Source organism: Dipodomys spectabilis, unplaced genomic scaffold (genome assembly GCF_019054845.1).
Source record: "Dipodomys spectabilis isolate Male_0828 unplaced genomic scaffold, ASM1905484v1 ptg000019l, whole genome shotgun sequence".
NCBI classification, from domain to species: Eukaryota; Metazoa; Chordata; class Mammalia; order Rodentia; family Heteromyidae; genus Dipodomys; species Dipodomys spectabilis.
The window spans coordinates 23651130-23673795 of record NW_024870696.1 but is presented as its reverse complement, the minus strand read 5'-3'; the positions used below and the strand labels follow the sequence as shown (position 1 = coordinate 23673795).

Sequence of the window (22666 nt, the reverse complement as noted above, 5' to 3'; positions counted from 1 at the left end):
CAGCCGGCCCTTCCCAGGCGCGGCCTCTGCTTCCCCCCAGCCCTGTCCAGGTTCCCTGCTGGCCTTCAGATTTCAGACCCGGCCCCCTGCGAGGAGAGGGAGTCTTTTGTGTCCTCCTTTCCCCTTTGCTCTCGTGTGCACACCCAGGACTTGGCTGTTGTGCATCGCCCCTGACCCCGCGCGCGAGTCCCCGCGTGGAGCCGGGTATGAGGGGCTAGAAGAGGCGTGACTGTGCATTTAAGGTGATAAAATGGCCCATCGGCAGTCATCCCATCGATCTGTGCCACCCGCCGTGAAGGATGAGGGGACGGGACACGGTTAATTGCCCCATGGTTTTGTAGGGGGCCGTGCAGCGGCCCAGGCCTGCTTCGATCGAGGCGCGAGGTCGGGGGCTGCGGGCCGGGCGGGGCCGGGCGGGGCAGGCCTGGCCGGGCGGGGCAGCTCCACCCAACCCCGAGTCCCCGCTCGCTCTCCACGTCCTTTATCAATACCGTCTTCCGGACGACCACACCGGGGGCTGCCCGCGATCCCCGAAGTCTGGGCTGTCTGTCAGTCCGTCCGTCCGTCCAGCCGGGACCGCGGCCGCCGCCCCGGGCTGCAGCCCCTCCCCTGACCCGGCTCTGCCTCCCGACCCCCGGCCCCGCCGTGGAGGAGGGCCGGCGGCGTGGCGGCTCCGAGGCCGGGCGCCCCCTCCTCCCCCCAACCCCGGGCGGGGCGCGCGGATCGATGGGCTCCGGCGGCCGGCTCGACCCCGGGCCCCGGGCAGCGACCCCGCAGGCGGGGAGGGAAGGCGGCCGCGGGCCTCGCGAGCCGGCTGCGGGGCCGCGCGGAGGCCTGGGACCCGGCGGGGACCCGGCGGGGACCCGGCGCGGCGCTGACTTCCCGTCCGCCCTCGGCCTCCCCCGCCTCACACCCCAGCCCCCAGGGCTTCACCTTTCACCTCTGCTCCCACCGCCAGAAGTGAAAGGCCAGAAAAGAGAAGCAGCCTGGGCACCTGTCCGTCCGTCTGTCCGTCCGTCCCCCTGCGCCGTGAACTCCACGCCTGTGCGGGGAGGATGGCGCGGGAAGCGCTGGCTGGCCTGGCCCGCACCGAGGCCCGCGCTGCCTCCCCCAGGGCCTCGGACACACGTCCTCCAGAGAGCTGGCCGTCCCAGCAGCCTCCCCGGGGCCGAGAAACTAAATCCCCTGTGAGGGGCAATGGTGAACTTGTGTGTGTGTGTGGGGGGGGGGAAGCACTGGTGTTTCTTTTTTAAACTGGGGATATTTACTCGACGCCTCGTTTAGGCTGGGGTGCTGGTGTGTTCGTCCGCGGGGAGTAACACAGCACACATCAGACAGCGGTAGGGATGTGCTTCGTAGTTGAGAGGATCTGGCCTGCTTTGTCATCAACCTTTCCCTGGCAAATGTCTGGCCTGCTGGCTAGAAAACGTGTAGAGTGCGTGTCAATCCCAAGAAACAAGCTTCTTCTGCTAAACATCTCCTAGCTCCCCTCCAAGAAACTCACTCGAGTTATATACAAGTACCTTATGATTTCGCACATTTATAAAGCAATGTTGTCCAGTGAGTGGCTCCTAGCTACTCAAGAGGCTGAGATCTGAGGACCAGGGTTTGAAGCCAGTCTGGGCAGGAAAATCCATGTGACTCTTAACCTTCAATTAACCTCCAAACAGCCAGAAATAGAGTTGTGGCTCAAGGGGTAGAGAGCATGAGCCTTGAGGAAAAACGCTCAAGGACCATAAGTTCAACCCCTGGGGTCTGCACGCTCCCACATACATGAATGCTGTAGTGTAACAGGCACTTTGGTGGCAGTTGGCTAACTTTTCTGGTAGAATGTTTTAATAGAGCATGAAGTGGTTCAAGGTTAAGACTCATATATTGGGAGGACTAATGAGTGTATCACACCTGTCTACAGTAAGACTTAAGGTACAGGTCATCTTCTAGATATTGAGAGAGCCTCCGTTTTTCAGTACTTTTTCAACACCTGAGAAATAATATTAAGCTTAAGAGGGCTTTGGAGGATTTCTTGGGAACAGGATTTAGCTATAGCTTACTGACATTCATTACAAATACTACTAGAAGTGTGCTTCTTGTCTGTGGGGGTACTGCTTGGAGTTTATTTCTCCTTATGTTATCACCCACACAGTTGACATTTCGCGTGGAGAGGATGGGAGTTGATGGAAGTCCTGATGCAGGTGGTTAGCGGTGTGAGCAGTAAATGCTTTTTTGCTTCTCATTCTTTTGCTTTGTTGAGTCTACCAGAACAGGGAAATTAATGGAGCAGTTCCTAGGGGGTGTTGCATGCTTATTTTCACGAGGAAACCACCCTTGATTATTGTCATTTGTTTTTAGCTATTTTTGCTGAGGTACTGAAAGGCTATTTCTGAAGTGAGATACTGAGATGAAAAATGACGGGCATTTTCTATTCACTTTGCTAATGTAACTTCCCCAAACCCGGGAGTGTGGGAAAGAGACGTCTCTGTAATTCAGTCACGACAGAGCACTTTTTGTGGCCTCAAAATAGTTCCATCAGTGAGATACTTTAATTCTATTGATTGAGCCACGCATCAGGGAATGAAATTCTCAGCGCTTTCATTAGTGTTCCTAAATCTGCCGGAATTGAAGGCTCGAGTCAGGCAGACCCAACGGTGATGAGCTCTTTCTCTGCCCCTTTCCAGCTTCCTGGTTCTTGGGCAGGTTACAGTCCTCACGAAGGCGGCTCGCTTGCCAAATCTGTAAAATGGGACCGTGGCACTTCAACATTAGAAGGGTGGTTGGTTTGGCAGCTGCATGCTATGTAGCTGGCCCTAAGTAATCATGAGAACGGATCCCCTTTCTTTCCATTCCCACCACGAGTGGAAGCTTGGAAGGTGACTGAGGTGTGAGTGGCCTTGCGCACTGCCCCGCGCACCCCCCGTCTAGGCCCGGGGGTCAGGCGCGGAGCCTGGGCGAGTGTTTCCGCCGGTTTGTGCCGCTGGCAGAGGGCGCTGTTTGTGCGGAAGGGAGCCCAGCCTCGACCTGCAGAAGCTGATCGTGCCGGGGGGGCCTCTCCTCGACGTCACAGCCCCGGGGCCTTGTGTTCTAAGGAGTGGACGGAGAGGCAGGCCGCGCTGGCCGGCCCCGCGCGCGCCCACAGTCGGGTCTCCCGGTCAGCGATCAGCAAATGGCAGGGGAAGGCCGTCCCCAGGCCGGGCCTGCGCTCCTGCTCCTTCACACCAAGCCCTCTCCGACCCGCTGCTTGCACACGTCGGGGCTCGTCCACGGCAATCCACCAGGCGGGCCTGTCTGCGACCGAGGCCTGGCACAGGTGTCTCCCACTGCCGCCTGGCTCTCACCGCCTTGGGGCTCCATGTCAGCAGGAGCCCCGGCCCCCGAGGGAGGCCTCGCGGGGCGCAGGGCGCGCAGACGCCGCGGCTCCGCCGGGCCCATTCATAACCCGGAGGGCGCTGCGGGCGACAGCGCGGGGGGCGCAGGCCTGCCTGGCTCCCCGCCGGCTCCCCACCCGGCCCGGCCCGGCCCTGCGTGCGGGGCGCGAGGTCACACGTGCGCGCGCTTCCCTCCAGCTCCCCGGGGTCGTCGCGGCGCCGGGGCCTGGGGGCGGCCGTGGGGCGGGGCTCGGGGCCCTCTCCCTCGAACCCGCCACGCCCATCCGGAAAGACCCGGGGCCTGGATCATTCCAATGGCTGTCCCTTCGGCCCGGGGCACGTCGGGGCGCACCTGCCCCGACAGCGCAGCCCCGCCCGTGCCCCCCTCCTCCGTGGGGCTGGAGTCCCCGGGGTGGGCGTGGAGGGGGCCCGAGGCTGCAGGCGGAGGAAGCCACGCGGGGCTTGTCTGGTACCTGCCTCGGCGGTCAGGCGTGCACACGCACACGCACGCACACGCACGAAGTCAGCCACCCCAACGCAGCACAGTCCCGCCCGTGCTGAATCCCGGCGCGCGGCAGAGGCGGGGGTCTTGGGGTGCGGGGTGGGCGGCCGGCGGGGACGCACGCGGGGCGGGAGGCCGAGCGCCCCGAGGAGGCGGCGGCCGAGGCCGGGAAGCCGCGGCTGCCCGGCGTGGAGGCTGCGCCCCAGCTCCGTTGGGGTGTGTGGGGGGGAAGATTCCGGGGTTCTGACTCCGATCAGGCCGCGCCGACGCCGCGGGGCTCACCGCTCGGGGGAGGGGGGCTCCCCCAGGCCGGCCGGCACACCCCGTCCCTGCCCCAGAGGCCGGGTTAACGCTCTCCCTTCCCCCCTCCCCGCGTGTCCCCCGCAGGTTGCGACATGTGCGCGGACAACCGCCACGGCGAGTGCCCCATGCACGGCCCGCTGCACTCGCTGCGCCGGCTCGTGGGCACCAGCAGCGCCGCGGCCGCCGCGCCCCCGCCCGAGCTGCCCGAGTGGCTGCGGGACCTGCCGCGCGAGGTGTGCCTGTGCACCAGCACCGTGCCCGGCCTGGCCTACGGCATCTGCGCGGCGCAGAGGATCCAGCAGGGCACCTGGATCGGCCCCTTCCAGGGCGTGCTGCTGCCCCCGGACAAGGTGCAGGCCGGCGCCGTCAGGAACACACAGCACCTCTGGGAGGTAAGGACCTCGCCGGCCCTGTGGCCACCCGGGCCCGGGCTCACTGGAGCAGGGGGCAGCGTTCCGGGGAGCCTTCCTTGGCCTGCCCCGGGGCTGGGGGTGGTGGTGGTCGTGGGACTGGAGAGCAGATTTTCCGGCTCTGGCCTGGCCTGTCAAGTATCCAGTCTGCAGCCCCGAGGGGCCAGGTCTGTCCCTACTAGCCACAGCCCAGCCAGGCATCCACAGCCACCGCAGTCCACCCCTGTTCACCCCTGTCCACCCCGGTGCCTGCCCGGAGCGGTTACACCCGAGAAGAGAAGGCAGCCGGGCTGTGGAGCCGAGGCGCCTGGGCCTGCGGTGTGATCCAGGCCTGCGGCCTTTGCAGGTGTTTTAACTTGGTGCCTGGAGCAGGAAGGGACCCAAGCGTGGAGAGGGAGAGGCCGAGTCAGGCTGATTTTCCCAGCCGCAAGCATCTTTCTGAATGTGGAATGTGAGACAAAGGCACGGTTCACGATATTCAGTCGGCCCAAGCACTTTAAAAATCCGAAAAAGAAAAAGATCAAAACATGGGAAAGCACAGAACTTTTGAATAACCCGGTACCGTGACATTATTGAAAAATAACGGATCTGAAAAAAAGGTTAACCAGAGAGTTCTTGAGCTTCCTGTCTGATGAGTGAGGTCCTCGCCTGAAGAGAGACACCAGTTTGGTCCACAATCTAGTCTGGAGGGCTGTAGATGCTGTAATGTTAAGGAAGGTGTAAATCTGACCACAGCCAGAATGAATGAAAGAATGAAGTAGAAATTGTCAGGGAAGGAAAGGGAGTTTGCCGGGACCTTAGGGGTCTTGCATCGGTTTCCTTGCCCGCCCTTCACACAGCTCAGAGCTTGTCAACACGATTGTTTGCACTCTGAACTGTCCTGTTCGAGTTGTACTACATAAAACTTATGACAGTCAACAACCCACTCAAGTGTACGCTGAATTCCCTTCCGGCCAGAGGTGTAGTAGGCTCTGGAGATTCAACATGAGGGAGACACAGATCAGGGGTCTCCCTCCCTCCTGTGATGGTTGGTGTTGAGGAGCTGAGGACTCTGTACAGCTTGCTTTGATGGAGGAGGGGAGAGCACCAGAATCCACAGCTCGGAAGCCCAAGGTGAAGATAGGGCAGCCCATTGGGCACCGTTCCTACGGGCATTCCTGGGGCCCCGTCCCAGGCTCCTAGGTTCATTTCATTTCACTCCTAAATTTTACTCACAGATTTAATTTCAGGAACGGCACAGGAGAAAAGTGACTTTATTTGCCATCCGTAGGTGTAGACGTTAGAGCTTTTGCCTAGGAAAGATGTCAAGTATCTAGTTTGACACATATCCTAGTTGCCTTTTGTTTCTAATTCATTAGTTGGAACCTCCAAAGTTTATAAAACACTTCCAGATAATTTTCATGTTCCAGAGATGTTGTTGGGAACTTTAATATCATGTAAAGATCTGCCAGTACTTTCCTGGGGGAAATTATCAAGCAGTTGTTCAAGTGGTCCAGATTGGTTCTGTGTGAAAGTGTTAAACTGAACACTTTGCTGATGCCCTGTGATGCTATTTTTAGGGTGCAGAGGGCAAAATGTGAACAAAATTCCATAGTTCATGTTCTTTCCTAGAAGGTTTTGAATGGTTAGGATATTGACAGGAGGCCACTATGTATGCACACAGGAAATCAGTATATATATATATATATATATATATATATATATATATATATACACACACACACACACACACACATATGTTCACATATACGTATATGCACATATACATATGTATATACTTTTACCTATACATACTTTTATACTTTTACCTATACATAATGAAGTCAAAATTCTGAGTAGCAAAGACACTGGGGGAATTTGCTCATTATTTACTCCTTTTCTGGATATTGCTGTGGCTATACAGTAAGTTTTGCCTATTGTCTGGGATATATGAGTTGTATGTATCAGAGAACTACAGAGCTGGTCCTACATTGAAAAAAATACTTGCTCAGTGTCTGCTTGGATGAGCTATAGGTCTTTAATTCAGGGCATCATTTTTATTTTTATCTTCTGTAACAACAATTAGAATAGAATTCATTTGGGGCCATTCATTGGGACCATTTCAGCCATGCAAAATTGTCTCGGGAGAGCATAAAAAAAGTGACTAGGGGTCAGGTAATTCCCTGCAAATGACTATGTGTAAAAAACACTTTAAAAACACATTTTTGATTTTTATTAGTATAATAGCTTTTAAGCTATGGAGTATGCATTTACTTTTATTTTAAGCATCGTGATTTATAAAACAAGACTACTTGAACTAAGTTACATTTATAACAGAAGATTTTAAATGTTGAATTTCTCCTCTTCTTTTAGTCTTTCAGGCCTAACTTCTATTGTGGAAAACTTTTAATCATTGTATTATTTATATTAGAAGGGATCAGTCATTGGAATCCAGTGTAAATACACTGTAAATCTATATGGGAAAGAGCTGGCAATGATTGTTTAATGACTCATGTAATAATTATCCACTTAACATATGTTCTTATTAGATATCTTCCAGAATATCAGAGTGACATAAAGCAGATTTTTTAAAAGAAAAATTAAAAGCAGTTGAATTGTGGTGAATTCATTTGAAAAGCCAACTGTAATTGTGTCTCTTCCTCATGGTCTTTCAAGTCCTTTGCTGATGAAGAAATGTCTTTATATTTAAAGTTCAATAGTCAGGTCCCGATAGATCTTACCAGGGTTACTTATCTTTATTTCAGCACAATAAATGGATCACTAATCTTTTCCTGTCACTGTTTCCAGCAGATGATGGATTTCTGCTTCAGTTCTTAGTCCATTGTTTTTACTCTGGTTGTATTTTATTATAAACATGAAGGCTTATTACAGAAACAAACAGATTCACCTTACTCATTGCTTTTGTTTAATCATTAGAATACTGTTTTCTGTGTCGAAGAACGGTGTTTTAATATCTAGTATACATCAATACATAGTGTCTGGCTGGTTTTGCAAGCATGCCATTCTTTTTTTTCAGAAAGCGAGTATTTGGGGGGTAGGGCTTCCGTTCTTTAAGATTCAGCACTTTAAAGAAAGTGAAAGATCATTTCACTACTTTAAATATATTTTGAATCTTTTGGGTATTTATGGAAAAAATCTAAAGAGTTTTTCTCCCTCCTCCCACTTTAGCAATTATCCAAGGTAATTCTGTTTTCTAGTTTAAGAAGATGAGCAAGCTAAAATCCAAATGAGTCATTTTGGAGGGTGTGTGTGTGGCAATTTATTTTAGAATCAGAATGTTAATGTGTTTTTTAACAGCAATATTGTAAAACAAAAACATTACAGGTTACATTAAAAACTTTTTAGTTCTATACATTTATGCAACAAGACTCAGTTGTATGATTCATTTTTAACTATTTGAATATTGGGGGAAAAAAGAAAACAGAATTTTTCTCAGCAGTTGGATCTTATTGATAAGAACAAGATATTTTTATCCTAATGTGCTTTCTAATAAAGAACTGAAAGGCACATTTGATTCCAACATTATGAAAATATTATCTCAGTTATTAATGTGTTCTTTTCCCCTTGAGATAAATTAATCTAGCTGTACATGTTTTCCCCTTCTGCTTAACATCAGCATTTAATGTGACTAGACCTTAGGAATGTACATAGTGTGTATCTAAAATTCTACTGGAATAATATACAGGAGTTTAAAATAAAGTTATAATTTAAGATTGCCTAGAATTATACCATTCAACTGGTGAAGTCTGGTTTGACAAGAAATGTTAGCAACAATGACAAAATAAATTGCATTTGTTTTCAACCTAAGAAAAGATTCCGCTAATTGAGATAATGTAGTTACTTGTTAGGATTATTGTCAAGGAACTAGAAAGATATTTAACTTTATAAGACCTGTCTTCTCTTTGCCTGAGTAAATTTGAATGTGTCAACCTAATTTGCACTAGGTGGGAACCTTCACTATTTTTTGTCAGAAAACCAATAGGGTAACATAATGTGGGCCTTTTTGTGGTTTGATTCTGTGCCATGATATTTTAGATTTAATAAGAGTTTCACTTTTAAGCAAATGGCCTATTTTTCATCATTACCATTTAGCTTAAGTCAAAAGATATTAATGAAAACCAATATTAAAAATATATTACCTACTGCTAAATGTTTATATTTGAAAGCCATCAGAAGTAATTGGTACTAGAAGGAAATAAATTGAGTTCATATTTTAAATGTGCTATGTGTATGGTTTTATAAATGAGTTGATTCCACATATACCATACTGAACCCATTTGTATGTATTTAGATGTTTAAAATAATATTAAGTTACTATTTAAAATCAAATTAAAATGATTGAAAATTAGTTTAGTGGTAGCCTTGTAATCAATATTTTGCTTTGTAGACTTTGTCTCATTTGGGTCTAATTTATCAAGACACCAAAAGATAGAATGCATGGCTGTCATAGTTATGCTGAAGGAAAAATTGTTTCCCAGCCACTTCTCATTTAATCTACAGCTCTGCCTGAAAGTTGGTCTTTGAACATGTCAATTTTATGAAATAAAAATAATTTCTCCTTAAACATAAGCCATGGCCTTGTTGCTCCCGCATTAAATTATGCATCGTAACAGCTGGTGCATCTCTCTGGCTTTGCCTCATTGAATTGGAAGATGTCTTTTATAGTGGTGCCCATTTGATAGAGTGTGACCATTTTGTAGTTTTACATAAACTCTAAAACCATCTGCTGCCTCTTGGAAGGGTTTCCAGCATTGTGTTAAAATCAAAACTTAGTGCTTGGAGTTGGCTTTGAAGAGATCTGTTGAAAGCCCTCGCCCCTTTTGATCAGGCTGCTTGTTGCACCCTTGGTGATCTAAGTCCCCACATAACTTGGTTTTAAACACACACACACACACACACACACACACACACACACACACACACACACACACACACACACACACACACACACACACACACTATCCCTGTAGAAATCTTTATGTTCGTGAGGTTTAATCCTAACCTGTCTTTAACACTGATGTACCTTAGGTGCAAGCATTTTATAAAGTCTGGTGTGTTTGGGACCAACAGGATTATTTTTTGTTGGTGTGTGTGTGTGTGTGTGTGTGTGTGTGTGCTGGTACTGGGGTTTGAACTCAGGGCCTGAGTGTTGTGCCTAAGGGTTTTGTTTTTTGTTTTTTTTGCTCAAGGTTGGCACTCTACCACTTGAGACACACCTCTACTTCCAGCTTTCTACTGGTTAATTGGAGAAAAGAGTCTCATAGACTTTCCTGCCTAGGCTGGCTTGGAATTGTAATGGACAGTCCTCAGATCTCAGCCTCCTGAGTAGCTAGGATTTCAGGCATGAGCCACTAGCCCAGCTCATTTGTTGATTTTTAAACTCATAACCTTTTGTCCATGTGAAGAAAATCTGCCTGACCACAGTCACTGCAGAAAGCGAGGGATGGAAATCCTGTTATGCCCTGAGAAGTGGCAGGAAAGCCTTCTTATGTATGTGTGTGATAACACTGTTTAACGGAGAGAATCTGTGTTGTTTCTTTGGAATCAGCGTGGGAAGGTAATCTTAGGGATCAAGGTTGTGATTGAATATGAAAAACGGAGTCAGGTCCCTTCTCGGAGAAAGGCTGGAGACACTGGCTGCGGGGGGGGGGGGGGGGGGGGGGGATGAGGAAGGCTGCATATAGAATGACTAGAGCCCACTTCCCTCTCTCTTTCCCTTTCTTGCTTTTTTAGACGCTTACATACTCCAGGATGACATGAATTCAGACATTCCTTGTGTATTTACACAAGAACTACAGATTCTGGTACAAGTACTTAGCATAAAAGCCAGAGAAACCAGAGCAGAATATGCCTTTCCCCGTAAGCATTTGCCACCTCCCTTAGATAAGTTGCAGAATTCCATTATCCAAATTGTTACACATGTGTGACAGAGGTTGACCTTTCGTCATGTCAATCCTTTCTGTGTAGGCCCCAGGCTCCAGCCTAATGGCTCAAACCCTGATTTACTCACTGTAATAAGGGCAGGAGGTCGAGCAATTGTCAGGCTGCCTGTTCCTACTCTTCTTGGAGCCTGGTTGAAGGCTGTTAACACAAAGCTTTTCAAAGTGAATTTACAACTAGCACCACTGACAGAGGCCAATCAGTGCACCATAAATGTCAGGTTAGTGAGATTGAGCAGTAAGTAAAATACTGACAGCACACTATTGGCTGGAATCAATTGGTCAAGGTTTAACTGCGAAGAACAATCTCTGTGTGGTGGGCTTGGGGACCGAGCTAATGTGCAGCCTGGGTGTCCAGGTGGACTCTGTGATTTACCTGGGCGTGGGAATGGAAGGTTTGGGACATCACACAATTTGCTTTAGCGCACCTCGTAGCGCCCGTGTTGAAGCCAGTCACTGCCGGGGAGTTCAGAGTGGCCAAGCATGCTGACTTAGGCTTGGGAGTTAAAAACAAGAAAAGAAAAAAAGGGGCACAGCATTTAATAAAAGGAGATCGAGAAAAACTGTCAGAATACGAGGCTGTGCGAACGAGGGGGTGCTTCTGCATTCCCGTTCATTGGCAAGGCATTTGTCTCCATCCCAAAACGAACAGGGTTTGCACAAAGATGCAGATACAAATCTGCTCGCTCGTTGGATCCTCCTGCAGCTCAGCACTGTGCAACTTTTCGTGGTCGTCACTAATGAGTGATTATGGGTTGAGGGTCTGAATATCCATGAGATGTGGTTTCCCAGCCGACGCGATGTTTTTATCATTTTGTGTAATGACAGCCCAGACAACAATTCATTTAACTCCGAGGGCATCAGCATTAAAGCGGAGGGATCCATTAAAGTGCTGTATGCAAGGATTTATAAATTAGGCAATTTTCTTGATTATTGCAATCATTTACAAAATTGATCGTTCCAGTGTGGTATAGACAGATTTCAGCAATGATCATTGACACAAGCGCATTCACTGATATCTATAGCTATTGGTCACGCCCCTCTCCTCCCCCCCTGGCTGTTCTAGCTCTCAAGGTCAGGCAGATGCTTATAGTGATGAAGTTCCATTTGCCTTCAGAAAAGATCCAGCTAGACCATGAGAGTAAGAGCAGGTTGTCCTAAAGGCTGTAGCGTCACTTTTCAATTTGAATCCTAGTTTGGGAGAAGGTATCGATAATATGGTGCTTCCGGTCAGCAGCCCGGATTTTGATACAGTGACAGTTTAAAAGGAAATAACATTTTCAAATTGCAGCTGTAAAATCTTTGTGTGATTGAATATCTAAAAGTCAATAATGTGTTTTATTTGTTGGTCCTTCGAGTTCTAATTATCCAATAGATATATCGTAGACTCACTGGATTTTAGGTCAATTAATTCTGGAAGGCATAATGAAGACATTGTTACAAAGTGTGAAATGCTCAAAAGGATGCAGATTTTCCTATACAAGAAGACACACGCGCGTGCACACGCACACACACACACACAACAAGTTCACTTGGTGCTTAGTCACTAACCACAAACCACAAAGTTGCCTTTATTCCTGAAATCACAGCCAGGGGTGTGCCAAATGTGTCCACAGGGCTCCATCCAGTGAAAGCTACCCGTGCGGTTTCCGCTTAGTACGAAATAACTGACTTAGAACATTTGTTTTTAATCATCATTTTGTTTTTAATCATCATTCCCCCCCTTTTGAAACTTCAACACAAACTGGAGCTCATAAAATAACAAACCTTTTGAGAATGCTTGGCAGTGTTGGTAGACAACAATAGCAACAAAAAGCCTGATTTCTGTCCTGATTGTGAATGCACACTACTTGGATGTGAAAGCACTTCTTTGATTAAAAGGGAAAATACTGTATTTCAGAAAGCCAAAGAACTTGGTGACACCTTGCATTTGTGTGGCTATTGGTGCCTACTAAGTCAGAATTATTATTATTCATTATTAACCAAAGCATTTTGCGGTGTGTGTGTGTGTGTGTGTGTGTGTGTGTGTGTGTGTGTGTGTACATTGGGGCTTGAACTCAGGGCTTGGGTGTTTTCCTTTATTTTCCTTGCTGAAGGCTAGCACTCTACCACTTGAGAGCCACAGTTCCACTTCTAGCATTTTGGTGGTCAATTGGAGATAAGAGTCTCAGGGACTTCCCTGCCCAGGCTGGCTTTAAGCTGCAGTCCTCAGATCTCAGCCTACTGAGTAGCTAGGATTTCAGGCATGAGCCACGGGTGCCCAGCCGTGGTATTTGTTGTTGTTGTTTATTTGTATGTATCCTAAGACATTAAAAACTATGTGGTAAGATCTGTCTTGGGTGAACTGTGAGTATTATTGATGTCCCTTCCCTCCCGGAACTCCTGTATATTTCTTTACTAAGCCAAATATACAGCATGCAATTGTGAAATAAATGATACTGGATTAAACCCATTTTGTTAAAATGAACAGTGTTTTTCACTCTCTCTGATCATTTTAAATTAATGCTGTCTCAGATAATAAAGTGTCTTCCATAGAAACATTCAGTGTAATCTAAATCCGTAGAACTTTCATAAGTGTTTTTTAATTGGAATCAAATTAAATGTAACCAAGTCATGTTTTCAGTGTCTTGTAAAGTGTTGTTAGCATACTTGGGAATATTAATGTTTATCACAAAAGTAACAGTTCTAAATTTTCAAATCTCTCTTCCCATTACAAATAGTAGATAGCTCCTAAGTGTATGTACATTTTAGGTTAGAATACAATGGTTTTGGACTCTTTTGCTTTTGTCTCAAAATAATACTAGTATTGGTATTTAATATAAAATACCATACTTCATATCTTTCCTGAGGGAGTTAACACTTAATTCCAATTTATTGAGTATAACATTTGACCCAGATAATCTACAAAGTATACAATTTCAGGCTTTAAAATGGTAGAAATGGATTTCCATATTAAAAGTAACTAATGTAGATCATAAGGAATTGAATTTATGTGGAAGTATGCACCAGTGTTGATTTTCACAATGACCTTTTCAGCACAACTATGTAATTTATTTCATTGTATCACCGTTTTGTTAAACGATGTTTGCACGATTACCTTGATATGCAAAAACACATTTTAAAGCAGCGGGCAGTAGGAATGTTTTCAAGAGGTGTCCTGCAAATGTTTAAATTTGACTCACCCTGGAATAGATTTTATGTCTAATCTCATTCTCCCCCCTCTACCCTTTCTCGGTGAGAAATGTAATTAACAGCCAGCAGACTCTATTGGTATTGTAGAAACACTTGTACTGATAATTTTCATATGCTTTACAGCACATGTCTTTAATAAAACCAGAGCCTTTCTCATGTCCATGAGGAGACAGTAATGACCCTCTAAAACGAAGGAGAAAAAGCTGTTTTCCTTTCTCTCTATAAAAGTTTTAACAACAAAGGATAAAAAAATTTAGGTTGGAAGGCATTATTTATCTTGGTATGTATAAGACTTTACAGAAACTACTTAATTTCTTTGTATTCCTATTTCTCCACATATAAAATAGTAAGATAGTAAATAGTTCCATAAAGAGGAAATAGTATGATTTTTACATAATAAATGAGAGTTTTTCCTCTGTATTTTTTTTTAGTGCTAATAGTAAATATTGCTTCTAGTGAGTTTGGTGTATAAATATGAAGACTTACCACTTATTTGCTAAAACAAAAGATTATACAGACTAGACAATGACTCCTTTGGAGTTAATTACTACAGAATCAAGTTTAAATAATATTTCAATGCAAATTTACCAGCATGGCTCACAAGTAAGAAAGATTCTGAGCTGAGGAGGTACTATACAATATGGAGATCTTCAAAATCGTGGGTGGCATTCTTTTTAAATTTTAATTAAAAATGTTTTGAATTGACACAGTTATAGATACTTATTGGGTATTATAAGATAATTTGATATGTACACATACTGTTTCAGTCACATTAAATATAGCTAGTTCTTCATTTCTCATTTCTTAGCATTAAAAACAGCCAATACATTTCTAGCTTCTTGAATTATGTATATACTGTATATGATTTTTGTTTATAGCCACTGAACAGTACCATAGAAAACCAGAACTTGTTTCTCTTTAACTATGTATAACATTATCAGAAAAGGAAAGTCAACTTGGGGGAGGGATGTAGAGGTGGGGAGAGTGTTGAACTCAGGGCTGCATGCTTGCATGGCCGGTTCTGTACCTCACCTGCCTGTCTCCATCGCTTTAGGCTATGGTTAGTTTTGGGACAGTGTCTAGGGTGTGTGTGTGTGTGTGTGTGTGTGTGTGTGTGTGTGTGTGTGTGTGTGTGTGTGTGTGTGTGTGCGCGCGCTTGCGCGTGTGTGTGCTGGTACTGTAATTGAACCCAGGGACTGGGTGCTGTCCCTTAGCTGTTTTGCTTAAGGCTGTCACTGTACCACTTGAGTCACAGTGCCACTTCAGGCTTTTTGCTGGTTAATTGGAGATAAGAGTCTCACAGACTCGACTGCTTAGGCTGGCTTCAAACCGCTATCCTCAGATCTCAGCCTTACTGAGTAGCTAGGATTGCAGATGTGAGCCACTGGCATCCCACTGTTTTGTTTTTTGCCCAGTCTGGCATAGGCCATGAGCCTGCCATTGGTAGGATGACAGCTACATACCACTGCATCTAGCCACCGGTTGAGAATGGTGTCTCGTGAGCACTTTCTCTGTGCTGGCCTTGAACCATTCTCTAGATCTCTACCTTCTGAGTAGTGAGAATTCCAAGTGTGAGCCATTGGTTCCTGGCTTATTTTAAAACTATGTATTTTGCTTTCAGTGAAGCATGGTGGCGCATTCCTGTAATCTCAGCCTTCAAGGAGGCTGAGACAGGAATATTATAAATTCAAGATTAGCCTCGACTGGCCGCTGGTGGCTCATGCCTGCAATCCTTGCTACTTAGGAGGCTGAGATCTGAGGATCACAGTTCAAAGCCAGCTCATGCAGGAAAGTCAGTGAAACTCTTACCTCCAGTTAATCAGCAAAAAGCCAGAAGTAGAGCTGTGGCTTCAAGTGGTAGAGTGTTAGCTTTGGGCAAAAGAGCTCAGAGACAGCACCCAGGCCCTGAGTTCAAACCCACAACCAACGAAACACCACCAACAAACCCCCCAAAATGATTAGCCTGGGTTACATAGCGAGTCAGCTGGAGTTGTAGAAAGCCCTCCTCCCTCCGAAAAAGAGCAAACAAAAAATCACAATTTTTCAGGGAGGATAATAGGAATTACTTAATTATAATTAGAATATTAACAATAGCTTAATTTCAGTAATATTGGGCATGTAAAGAACATTTCTTTCTTGGATGTACATGATTTCAGTAAGAATACCAACTCACAGTCTTTACAACAAAGCACTGGTTTGCAATGTGAAAAGGTAAAGGTAGTTCCAAAACAGAAAGGCCTCCTGAGCACGGGTCTCAAATTAGGAGCAGTTCAGTGAGGTGTTCTGACACTGGGTCCTGGACTCTGAGTAGAAAAACATCTCATTGTCAACATATTGTGACTTGTCAAAAAATACTAAGTGACAAAGCAACACAATTGCACAATTCCTCCATCCATAAAAATGCGTGCATAGATATGAACTGCTAAATACACATTCAGAGTGTTGGCTCTTTGAAAAGCAAGAATCCCACAAACTTCATAGACCAAGATAATGACAATTTGCCTTGTAAAGGTTAAAATGTGTTTGTGACTTTAAGCATCACTACCCTGCAATACTGTGGAATTTGTGACATTTATGTAATCACTTAATCTCAATTAAAAATATTTTTTTAAAAAGAAAGAAAGACCACCATGGACAATGCCAAGGAAGAGAACCACAGGCTGAATGGCAGGGAAACAATGAGGTTCGTGTCTCCAGTTCTCCACTACATACAGAAAAGAGTTTACGTTCCTCCCTGGTCCATAAGGATAAACCCAAACCAATAAGCTACTCAGAGATGCCTTTTACTCTTGGGTTGTAAGGATAAAGGGATCTACTTGGTGACACAGGAAGTTTAGGCTGAAAAAAGAAGTGACCTCTGTGGTTTGATTTAAATCTTTCACTTTTGAATAGTGGCAAAGAAGTCTGTGGGAACTACCTACCTGCAGCCAAGTGTTACCATGTGTGAAGGGAGGAAAGTTGTTAAAGCCTATGTATGTACTTTTTTTAAAGCCAGAATTCCAAGTGACAGACTGCAGCTAGATATTACATGAAAGAATAGGCACAAATGCCAACCACCATATAAAGGATAAAACCTAAGACTAACATTTAAGTCTTTCAAGTATATGTATATTCACATTAATCATTTTGATTGCAGTACCTGGATCCTTTTATTTGATGGCAAAGAATCAAAACAGATCTCAACCAACCCCTTACCTCTGCCTCATCTAAGTAGTTGAGTAGTGTCTGTGTTTTATGGCCTGCATGTCAGCTCTGGATATAGCCACCCAAGCTTTGGCAAAGCTTTAAGCAAAAAGTAAACATTGAAGAATAATGACCTATACAATGCATAGAATTTCAGATTTGCAAGATGAAAATGTTCTCGAGATAGGTTACAGAAGAATCAGACGATACTTCACACACCTGGAAAATATGCCTGAAAATGTTTATGAGGATAAATTTTAGTGAAAATTTTTAGTAAAGAGGATATTTTTTTATTGTGAAAATACTGTACAGAAGGGTTACAATTACATGGGCAAGATAATGAGTACATTTCTTATCAAGCATTGTAGCCTCCTCCTTTGCTTCCCCTTCCCATCCCATCCTCTCCCCGTCCCCCCCCAACCCTCCCCCCCACCAAAGTTGTAAAGTTCGTTTTTGACATAACGACTTGTACGTCTCATTGTTGCAATGGGTCCACCTGTATCCCTATTTAATAGGTTTGTTTTTTTCCCTTCCCCTCCACAAATTATACAGACATCAAATACAGTGAAAGCAGGGATTATACTGTGGGGGAGGGACATACAAAGCAATAAAGAAATAATCTTATAAATGTGTTAGAAACAATCTCATGAAAGAAAAAAAACATTTGAGTACATATCTTAGGGTTCATTTTCCTAACATCAACTTATCTGACCATTTCTGCTTGTCTCAGACATATACTAGTTTTGCAAATAAGGGAAACCATGGGACCTATGTTTCTTTGGGCCTGGCTTACTTCACTTAATATAATTTTTTCAAGTCTTTCCATTTCCTAACAAATGGGGCAATGTCATCTTTCTGATGGAGGCAAGAGGGTACATTTTATGTTAAGTGATTATAGAATTTTAAGAGAATCCATCTTTCCATGCTCTTCCTCTCCCTCAGTAGTTCTCCAATGCTGATATAAGAATCTCCAGCAGCAAGAGGTCATGTTCTTAAAATCTGGGGATTTAACTCAAATGCTTTTGATTCTGGAGTTCTGGGTTAGAGTCTGGCAATCTACTTTTCTTAACTCCAGGCACTGTTTCTGAGTTTTTTGTTTTTTTTGTTTTCAGTTTAAGGTTAGGGCTCTATCACTTGAGCCAGAGCTCCACTTCTGGCTTTTTGGTGCTTACTTGGAGGTAAGAATCTCATGAACTTTCCTTCCTCGGTTAGCAGGCTTTGAGCCTTGATCCTCAGATCTCAGCCTCCTGAGTAGCTAGGATGACAAGCGTGGTCCACTAGCATAGGACTCCTTTGCTATCTTGATCTCACCTGGCCTTTCTTCTTCTTCTGTGCCCTTCCTGGTCTCTTCCTGATCTTGGGTAAATTCTAGGCATAATTTTACTTCATCCCCACTATACTATTCCTTTTGTTGTTGTTGTTTACCACATTCTCCTACCCCTCAGATGTAGATAGATGATAGGTGGGTAGGTGTATAGATGGAGAGATGATAAAGAGAGAGGAAAATGGTATCACTATTAAAGAATTATGAACAGATAGCTAAAGGCGTCAGGGCTGCGTTCTGTCTCTCCCTGGGCCTGAGCTATGTGATCGCTTGCAGGGTACCCTAAGTCCGTGAACTCTCACCAGCCACACGGTCCTTCCCACGTCTCCTGCCAGCCTCTCTGTGCAGCCTGTGTCCTGTGGAGCGGCATATGCTCCTGACACTTGTCGCTCGGGCTCTGTGAACTTTCTATATGCCAGCAGTATCAACTGGTGGATCACATTCCCACGCAGCTTCCTGCCGCCGCCTGTGACTGGAGGTAGTCTGGGCGTGCACCGGCTCCTCCTCTGCTCTTCGCACGCGTGGGGAGCTCACTTGTTCTTGTGGTCCCGGTTGTTGCTTCTGAGCAGTGTGCCCTGACTCCGTTTCCTATGTGGACCTCTGGAGCCCAGTATTCTCAGTTGTCTAATGGGACATTCCCATGGGAATATGCCGGTGTTTCAAGTTGAGTAGACTAACTGGCCACGCCCCGTAGCTCCCCACGTAGGTATCTCCTTATCTTTATCTTTTAGTTTTTGGGGACGATGAGTCCAACATTTTTGGAGACAGCAGAGTGGCTTTCAAAATAGTTATATTTGTAGGGCTGAGTATCTAAGGAAGGAAGGTGCTTAATGCATGATCTGATGGCTAACACACTTGATTTGAAACCATGGGCAGGCACATTAAGAGCCCCGTGGTCCCTACCTTAACGCATCCTCCCGGTAGCTAAGGGCAGAGAGACTGTCGGGTGAAGGTTACAGGTAGCAAAGGTCGGAATTCCCCAGAGTCCTGGCAGCTAACCAGTCTGCTCTCTGCTGTCTGTCCACTTCACACGGTGTCCCTTCACACGGTGACGCCTCAGGACTTGGGCGCTGTCCCTGAGCCTTTGTGCTCTACCCCTTGAGCTACAGCTCTACCTCTGGATTTTTGGCAATTAATTGGAGATAAGAGCCTCAAGGACTTTTCTGCCCTGCCTTGCTTTGAACTGCGGTCTTAACATCTCAGCTCCTGAGTAGCTAAGATTACAGACATGAGCTACTAGCATCCAGATAAATGATGTTTCTCTAGAAAGAATGTGCTTCCTTTTTACTTGGGTCCTTTGGCTGAGGTGTAGCTCTCAGGAATCCTAGGTCTCCTCTATTTTCTTCCCGTCTACTCTTTCTTTGACAGCAGTGGAGTTCCCCTCTCTTGCTATTGTTTTAGCCTCTACTCCTTGGGTCAGTTCATATTTAGGATGCATTATGCTAAATATTTATTTACTGTATATCTGTAATTCAGCGTTGACCATATTTCCTGCCTTTTTTGCTAAATGGCACTGTATTTAAAACTGAGGGACAAGTGGGGACAGATGAATGAGGTTGGGACCGGTGAGGCTAGTGTGCCCAAAGCCTGGTGAGTTTGGAGGAGCATGGCGGGTTGTAACGTGAAAGAAGCCCTGGCTAGGTAAGTTAGATGGCCAAGACTCTGCCATTTATTGAGTGAAGTACGTTTTGCATGGAATAGTAGCACACGCAGACCTGTTTTAAAAGGCCCGCTCTGGGTGTGGTGTGGAGAGTAGGCTGTGGTGCGTCAGCGGTGGTGGTCAGAGGACCTCAGAGGGCAGGATATGGCTGGAGAAAGGTTTACTGAGTTGCAGGTGCATGTCTGTTGTTTAAAGCTGGGGAAGTCGTAGTCGAAGCCTTCTGGGGCTGGGGGTAGGCAGAGCTTAGATTAGGTAGAGGTGGGCTGTGGCGTCTCTCTTGTGTGCATCTCTGGCTTGGATCTCTAGACGACTGACCATGTCCTTAGGTGGCTGATGATTATATTGCTAGGTGTACTGTGAGTGCGTCTTCTCATTCCCTTTCTCTGCCAGGAAGAGAGCCATTTTTTTTGTTTTAATGCTCACTAGCATTAGTGTGGTGACATGAATTTTGTGTGTGTGTGTGTGTGTGTGTGTGTGTGTGTGTGTGTCGGTCGTGGGCTTGGACTCTGGTAGTTAATATTTTTTTAAAGGATATAGAATAAAAATCATAGAATTTTCAGTTTAAGAGCATATGGCATGTTTTCATTTATATATTTAAAGAAATACAATTGCAATAAGAAAGAATTATGGAACAAATTAATTATGGCTCCTTTATTTTTCTTTTTGAAGAATTTTTCTAGCCAGGCACTGAAGGCTCATGTCTGTAATCCTAGCTACTCAGAAGACTAAGATCGGAGAATCACAGTCTGAAATCAGTCAGGACAAATAAATCAGAGAGACTTATCTCTAATTAATCAGCAAAAAGCTGGTTAAGGTATGGCTTAAGTGGTAGAGTGCCATCCTTGAACAGAGTAGAAAATGCTGAGCAAGATAGTGAGACCCTGAGTTCAAGTCCCAGTTACCAGCATGCACGCGCGCGCGCACACACACACACACACCAACATCTTTTTTCTGCCTAGTCTAAATTTCCTTTAAAGTATTTCAACCTTTGTAATCTTAAAAATATTGGCTATACAATGGGACATGACAAAATACACAAAATTCTAGACACTCACTACAGTGAGACCAAAGAGGATATAGTCTTAGGAGAAAATCACAAAGGTGTAATACCCAAGCACCTTGTCATATGTTTATAAAATAGGATATATACTCAAACGAATTCCAAAGATATGGGAACAAAGGACTTTGTTCTTATTTTTTTCTGATGGCTCTGTACTCTTTACCTTATATATGGTGTATTCACGTGCACATCTGTGGGAGGGGGAGGGGAGGACACAGAATCCGAGGAAAAAGGGTGAACAAGTGCCGCAGAGGAGCGCACTGGACATGGATGAAAGTGAACTGTGCGACTCGTGGGTGGAGACGGGAGGGAGGGAATGGGAGAGAAGGAGGGAGCAGACGACACTGTGTGGAAGGAAATGTGCTTATTACCTGACGTTTGTGAAGGTGTCCCTGCTGTATATCTCCTCTGAAACAACAATAAAGTAAATTAGAGAAAGAGAAAACGAAGACATGCATGGGGTATTGGGCCATCGGGTGAAAATCCTCCCTGAGACCACGGCTTGTTTTGTAGAAGTGGTATGTTATATTTCTGGAATAATGCTGTTTCATTTGCTCTAAAATGTTATGCGTTTTCTGACTATATAGCTAATATATATTCAGAGGAAATTGAAAAAAAAAAGCTATAAAGGAACCACAGGAAATGCTGTGAAAAGTTAAGACAACAATGGGTTGGTGTGCATCCATATACAGTTGCAAACAGGTGTCGCTAGGAACAAAGGCTCTAAGTGAGATTTTTGGTAGAATGTTTAGGTTAACGAATTAAGTATCCCTCCAATTGGGAAAAGGTTCAGGGATAGGCTGTAGTTGGAACATATAATGGCTGCATGATTCGTATACGCTAACACATTTAAGAGTGTATGCAAAAGCCTAACTCATATATACTGCTTTTTATTTTTTTGGGCCTGGGGCTTGAACTCTGGGCCTGGGCGCTGTCCCTGAGCTCTTCAGCCCAAGGTGAGAACTCTACTACTTGAACCACAGCACCATTTCTGGTTTTCTGGTGGTTCATTGGAGATAAGAGTCTCACAGGCTTTCCTGCCCTGGCTGGCTTTGAACTCAGATCCTTAGCTCCTCAGATCCTCGGGATTACAGGTGTGAATCACCAGCGCTGGCTTTCATAGACACTCCTAATACGGTTTTCTGTTATTGTCATGTATTTGTGATGGTCCTTCTTACCTTCCTCCCTCTTTCCCTCTTTCTCCCTTTCTGTTTCTCCCTCCTCTTTCCCTTTCTCCCTTTTTCTCTCTCCCGCTTTCCCTCCTTCTTTCTCCTTTGATCCTTCCTTCATTTCTTTCCCTCCTTTCTTCCCCTCTCCCTCCCTCTTTCCCTCCTTCTCTCCTTTCTCTGTTTCTTTCTTGGTTTCTGTCTATCTGTCTCTACATTTTCCCTCACTTGGCAAAACATAATCAATTGATCTCATGTCCATGTTGGATCATGCTAGCCAAAATACCTTCAGGAGCCCCCCCCCTTTCCCCCAAGAAACTTTCTTTATAGTAAGACTACTAGGGGAATACTAGGAAGAACAGCGGACATTTGTGTACCACTTTTTAAATTACATGCAAATTCACAGCCAGCTCAGCGGCTGGTTTTGTTGTGCTTTTGCTGACGCGCGTGCGCGTGCTCTGGTGTATCTGAGCTGGGGCCGTGGTGGCTCCATTTTGCCTGTTGCCTTCCTGCTCTGAGCTGTAGGGTAGAACTGCCTTTTCTGCCCTGCGTGCTCCCGGGGAGC

At 45.6% G+C, this 22666-nt stretch overlaps 1 protein-coding gene across 1 annotated transcript in view; it reads left to right on the top strand.

Moving 5' to 3' along the window:
* Prdm6 (PR/SET domain 6) overlaps positions 1-22666 on the top strand; it is a 103894-nt gene that overhangs the window by 4314 nt on the left and 76914 nt on the right. The window contains exon 2 of the mRNA XM_042674501.1: positions 4252-4559. Coding sequence (XP_042530435.1) covers positions 4252-4559 — 308 coding nt within the window. The remainder of the gene's footprint in view (positions 1-4251; positions 4560-22666) is intronic.